This window comes from Poecilia formosa, unplaced genomic scaffold, assembly GCF_000485575.1.
Source record: "Poecilia formosa unplaced genomic scaffold, Poecilia_formosa-5.1.2 Scaffold713, whole genome shotgun sequence".
Classification (NCBI taxonomy): Eukaryota; Metazoa; Chordata; class Actinopteri; order Cyprinodontiformes; family Poeciliidae; genus Poecilia; species Poecilia formosa.
Genome location: NW_006800652.1, coordinates 11,653 through 18,235, shown reverse-complemented (window position 1 = coordinate 18,235; position 6,583 = coordinate 11,653). Strand labels below are relative to the sequence as shown.

Here is a 6,583-nt window from a genome sequence, read left to right as displayed (position 1 = left end):
GTCCTTTAACCTGGTCCTTTAACCTGGTCCTTTAACCTGGTCCTTTAACCTGGTCCTTTAACCTGGTCCTTTAACCTGGTCCTGCTGCTGCTTTCTGCTGCTGCTTTTTTTTAGCTACTAGAAAAAGTTTGACTGTTTTTATCATTTAACCACTGAGCAAAAGTCTGAATCCATCCCTCAATGGTAATTTTTAAAAGTTTCTTAATCAATAACTCTCCAGACAGACAGACATTTCAGTGGAAGCCTTTTTCAAACTAGGAGGTCAAATGCAGTCCATATTTTTCAGAATAAAATAACAACAGAAATATAGCACCAGCCAGTGATATTCACAACATTATCTAATAGAGGCAAAAAGAAACCAAGAACACCTTTAGTGAACAACTAACAACTTTTTTCTTTCTTCTTCTTGAAGACCAGAAATATTCTGTTTTTCTTCAAAAATATCAAAACAGTTGAGATGGAAAGAAAAACCGAAAGGTTTTATGAAATCCTGCAGCTGCTGTAGGGATGCAGGAAACCCACCAACTCCATTTCAAACAAAAACATCTCCTAATGTTTTACTTCTGGTTTTTCACCCAAACTTTGAGATTTAACTTTATTGTTCAGTCTCGGAAAGACACCAGATATAAAATCAGCATAAGCTCCTCCCACAGCATCAGGCCTGCACCATAACAAATGTTACTGGACGATAAACTGTCCCACTAATTATCAAAAGAAATGATAATATTGTTATTTTGAGACCATTTTCAATTAATATATTGATCATGACATGGTAATTCAGGTTCACACCTCAGAGACAAACTTTAATTTTGTAAATAACTCTTCACACTGGAACTGGAAGATATTTTAAATATCCAAATTAAAACCAAAAACAATCAATAAACAGAAATTAAAATTACTTATAACCAACAAAATGGATAACAATGTCTGTGTGAACAAAATTATTTATCATCAGAATGGAAATTATTGAGCTCATTCTAACTTATAATCCAATTCATTGATTAATTGCTACACGACTTGAAAAACTTTAACCAATAGTCTCTGCCAAACTATTCAAAAAGCAGAATGTCTTTTTACAGTTTTTGGGGGATTATTACATATATTAAGTGTACACATATATAATGCAAAATAATCTTATAATATATTTGATATTATGTTTTCTTAAAAATAATAATTAAAACTCTGGAAACATATTTTCATCTCTAATGTATAACTTCCAAACCATCGACCAGCCTAAAGTTTTTGTTGTTTTTTTTGGTTAAAAGGAAACATAGAGTTTCTCCAATGGTCTTAAATGTTTAAGTTTTTGGTTCTCATTTTGTGAACCAGCTGAAAACTTTCTGGAGTCGCTCTGAAAATATGCAGAATGAGTTTGGATTTGGACTTTTGCTGCTTGTTAGTTTTGCACAGATTTATGGATAAATGGAGTCTTAATTCCAAACATTGTGGACTTCTAAGTATTAATATGAATAAATAGCTGAACTGAAAACATGTCAGTGCAGCAGTAACATGTTTGAGGAGATGCTGATGGTTTGAGACGTGCCTCCCAGTGCTCCCAGTGCTCCCAGTGCGCTGCATTCCAGCAGCCGCGTCTCCAGATGTGAGCGCTGCGGCGTTGGCAGCATCATAACCAGATGTTTCTCCGTGTCTGGCAGCGTACGTCCAGGTGTCCCGGGCTCTGATGATCGCCGCGTGTCTCCTGGGCGTCCCCGCCTTGCTGCTGGTCCTCATGTCCATGCCCTGCATTCGGTTGCCTAGCAACTACTCCGCCACCGTTAAGAAGCGCCGCACCCAGGTGGGCGGCGTCCTCTTCATCGTCATGGGTGAGGAAGACTCCAGAGACATCATTTCCCTGAACCAGTCGAGTTCACAGGGAACTGTTAAAGGATTCACACCTCTTCAACTTTTTCCCTTTTAAAAAAACAAACTTTAATTCATTAGGATTTAATTTGACCAGCTGCTGTTGGTTATGAATTTCATAAATCTTTGCAGTTTGTTGCTCATGAAAAGGAATGTAAAAAAAAAAGATTTCTTTTCTCCGGAGTGAAAAGTATTTCCAGCTTTCAGCAGAAGGTATTTTTTCTGCATTCTGCACACAGCTGTGGTCTTGGAGGATTAAAAGTTATTTTATCTGAACTTAATGTAAGTAAAAATGCAGATGTTGTTTGAAACGAAGCTGGATTTTAAACAGATATCCTCACATTAACCTCCTCCCTGACAGAAAGTGAAAATCTCCCCAGGCTCTGCAGTTTGGAACCTCCAGCTTTACTTTTTGTTTTCAGATTTAATGTAACTTTTATAAAAATATGTTATTTAGATATTTGTTAACTGTCACCAGGTAGTAACAGTTTGTTATGAGACAGATCGATCTCCTCACCTCCTGTCTGAGCTACTTTCTGAAGAAATGCACAAAAGCAACCAATCAGAGCCAGGAGGCGGAGCTTACCACCGTCATCAGTGGCCATGCTAACTAGCCTTAGCATTCATGACAGGCTATGCTAGCTTTAGCCGGGATGAGCAGCACCACATGGAGGGTGATTGACAGCACTAAGACCCGCCTCCTGATTATGATTGGTTGTTTCTGGTCAGCACTAAGAGAAGACAGAGGAGGTTGATTTTTTCACAGATGATCTGTCTCATATCGTTCTAATATACAGGCAGCTTCCACAAATATGTACAAATATTTTTTATAAACGTTTCATTCTACAGCAGCTTTAAAGATATTTTTTTAACTTTGTAGCGTTTGAGTTGTCTGTAGTTTTTCAGCTTCTTGATTGTAGGAACAGCTTCAGAGAACTGAGTTTAACACTGAGCAGCTGGAGGACATATTTACTCTTCCAGGACTTTCATCTGGTCTGTTCAGCCGTTTTAGAGGAGAAATAAAAACAAGAGGCTCCTTCCTGACCCGACTGAATCCGTTTGTCTGATTCTGCTTCCTGGTGGACGGACAGTTCCTGCCCTCTGGACCAGACAGATTCAGATATGGAACTGATCACCTTTTCCTCATCCTTTCTTTGTCACACAGCTGTTTTTGGTGCCGTAGCGACCGTCTGGTTCCCCATCGGAGCGAACAAAGCGGAGCACCTCATGTCCTTCGGCTACTCTCTGTACGTGGGCTGGGTGGGAGCCGGGCTCTGCCTGCTGGGCGGCGTCGTCATCCTCTGCTTCCAGGTCGCCCTCATCACCAACCCGTCCAGGGAGAACAGCTTCTTCTACTCCAGACGGGGCGGAACCGCCCGGGAGGTCGACCGCTCCGCCAACCACGCCAAGACTGAACGGGTGTGAGGGGCGACAGGCTTCCCGTCCTGCAGGCGGTTCACCAGCGATGCACCGATCCACCTCTTACCGAACAAAACCGATATCTGAGGTTTGGTATCAGAACTGGCCCTCTACAGCTCAGTTAAAGATGCAGTGTGTAACTACCCTCCATGTTGTGCTGCTCATCCTGTTGTGAATGCTAATTCTAGTTAGCATAGCATAAACAGTTTACCTTATCGGTAAGTTGTTTCTCCGCTAAGACCCTCCTCCCGGCTCTGATTGGTTGTTTTTGGTGCATTTCTTCAGGCAGCACTAACAGATCAGGGAGGAGGAGGATGTCGATGTTTTTAGCAAATATGTAGAAACATATATTTTTAAAATGAAAGTTACATACTGCAGCTTTAAATACAACATAGCTTCACAAGCTTGGTCAAACATGTAAAAACAACTTCAGTTTGTTCAGTCAGTGCAATTAGGATTATAACAGCCGATGCAAAAATATATAATAAAGAAACTGACAAAAATAACCGGATGATAATGTTGGTCAAACATGTTAAAATAAACTGCAATAAACATTTTAAATGGTTCAGAAAGTTCCATTTAAAAGTTACAAATATAATCTAAAATAAATAATAAAGCATGTCGTTACGACCACAAAACATAGAGTTAGGCTCAACAGATCTGCATTTATCAATCAGGCACATTGTCACTGATACCGGACCTAGAATTTCTTTCAAGATCTGGACCAAAACCGATACTGATACTGGATCGGTGCATCTCTAGCTTTATGTATCCATCAGATTTTTTTTTTTAGCTTTAAGCTATTTTATTACTCCGACATGTGTTTCTCTGTTTAAAACGATCCTCTGCTGAGGTGGTGTCTAATAAAGTTGGATCAGAAATTTACCTGAAATGTTTCCTCGCGGTACAGTTCCAGTAAGAAGGTTCTGGGTTCAAATCCCGGCCTGGGTTCTTTCTGCATGTTCTCCTTGTGGATCCGTCCTCCCACAGCACAGAAACACGGATGTTGGCATATCCTCCTCCGTCCTGTCAGATCCGTTTACACCCATAGACATGAATACGGACTGGGATAGTATTCATGTCTATGTTACACCAGCGTGTCTGTCCGCTACTTCCTCTCTTCTCGAACAGGCAGGCTGTTGATTAATCTGAACGCTGCTGCCATCTAGTGACCGGAGGTCTGTTCATCAGTCAAGGATGAGTAAAAGCGGAAAATTACTTCAAGTTTCATTGAATAAAAAATTAAACCAAAGAGCTTAAAATGCATCGCAGATATCTGATTTTATCACTCAATGCTTTAAAATCACAGAAGCCTTTTGGGGAAATATAACAAAGAATTGTAAATTAATTAAAAACATAATTCTAGTTAAAGGGTCAGTATCCTGCAAAATCAACACTTTGAGCTTTATATCATGTTATAATGTTATTCCCTCATCAAAAACATATCTGGAGTGTTACTTTAATTCTTCATGCATGTTTGAGAAATCCTGTAATCTCCATGGCAACCATTCACCTGGTTGGAAGAAGCCCCGCCTTTGAGGCGCGGCTCCTCCACAACTCAGCTCCTTCAGACTAGCCAGCACCAATTAGCAAACACCTGGTTGAACTGTGGATCAGAAGTAAGAGCTACTTCTCAGAGCAACGCTGACAAAATGTTGATAAAGGGTTAATAGAGGAGCCATGTTGTGACAACTTCCTGAAGGCGGAGTTTCAGAAAGAACAGGAGCTTCTTAAAGAGACAGAAGCCCAATTTCAAGTCATTCTCAATATATATATATGGCATTTTTAACAACTCAAGGTAACATTTACTTGATTGGACTGTTGGAGGAAACTGGGACTATAACCCAAAGTGTGAGTTCACTTTTTGGACTTTCAGCTGCACAAAATGTTTCACTGGAAGGAAAGTTTAATGAATTTCAGTTTTTATCTTCAGGTCCACACAGCTAGACATAATCCTGTCAGGAAAATTACACAAGTTCAGCAGGTTAAACACATTCAGAAGATCTTTTTATATCGTTTTAAATCAATGCCATATTGTTATACATTTGAGCTTCTTTCATTTAGATTTTAATGACTTTTCTGTGCCGATTATAAAATGAGTTAGCTTAGGTAAATTTTAATGCTAAATATTGCTGTTTGTCAGGGGGTGGGGGGTTCCGCTTTTTATATTTACATTACTTTAAACAAAATTTATTATTCTTTTTTCTTGAAATGATTCAGAAATAAAAGTTTAATTTTACCTTAAAATAGAGTCTCAGTTTGATTTATTTGAGTCAAAATACAATTTTTCACAACAATCATTTGTTTGTTCATTTTCCCATAAAAACAAAAAATAATTTCAAAAGGTTGATGGGAAAGTTAATTCATCTACAGCAAAACAACCAGTGATGTTCTGAAGTCCTTTCCTTTGGACCTGGGGTGTCCAACGTGTGGCCCAGGGGCCATTTGTGGGCCCTGGACTGACTTTGTGTGACCTCCACCAGACTGTGGTCTGATAATGGAGCAACAGGAACTTGATGCATATGGAGACTTGTTAATTTGTTAATTTGTTAATTTGGGTAAAATTCCTACTGAAAAGTTAAAATATCCACCTACAACACTAAGTACTAACACTTTGTTTCTTTCATTCTAACATCGTAAATAAGAAATTATTGTGATTACTTTGTCTGGTGAAACAAAAAGGTCAAACTAACTAACTAACTATAACCAGCCTTTTTTGGTTCTCTTTAAATATGTCATAACTTTTACACAGAAAACAACTTTGGTGTTCCCAAATCTGCTTTTAATTTAACTTTATTACTTAAAAACAACTTCATTAACTTTATGAAATACAGAAGGTTTGAGCGCATCTCCGTCAATACTGAATTACTTTCCGAGTCTCTGCAGGAGACTTTCATGATGTGGATTATTAAAATCAGGTGTTTTCAAGCAGGAAAACATCCAAAGTATGCAGAAGCTGCAGCTGCCAAACAGTCCTGAACACATGCAGAGGGCTGAGCTGCTGCCGCTTTGCTGTTTTCTTTCTTTCACAAATGTAATGAGTCAATATAAACCAACATGCTGGTGACGTCACACGTGCAACTGACAACATTTTAGCTAGCCTTAGCATTTTAGCTAACTTTAGTTTACGCTAAGGTCAGCATTGAATTTAGTAACTATTTTTAGTCAACATGCTGCTGATAATCCACATCCTACTCAACATGCCTAAAGACCGACTGGGTTCAGTTACTTTTGTTTAGTTTGACTGCCGTTAATGTTCTGTGTTTTTATTTTGGTAACGGTTGCTATGGTAACAGTAACAGTT

At 38.9% G+C, this 6,583-nt stretch overlaps 1 protein-coding gene across 1 annotated transcript in view; it reads left to right on the top strand.

Annotated features, from left to right (window-relative positions):
- Positions 1-3,574, top strand: part of LOC103131049 (claudin-11-like) — a 5,088-nt gene extending 1,514 nt beyond the window's left edge. The window contains exons 2-3 of the mRNA XM_007542606.2: positions 1,656-1,823; positions 3,026-3,574. Coding sequence (XP_007542668.1) covers positions 1,656-1,823; positions 3,026-3,285 — 428 coding nt within the window. The 3' untranslated portion in view covers positions 3,286-3,574. The remainder of the gene's footprint in view (positions 1-1,655; positions 1,824-3,025) is intronic.
- Positions 3,575-6,583: the final 3,009 nt, after the last annotated feature.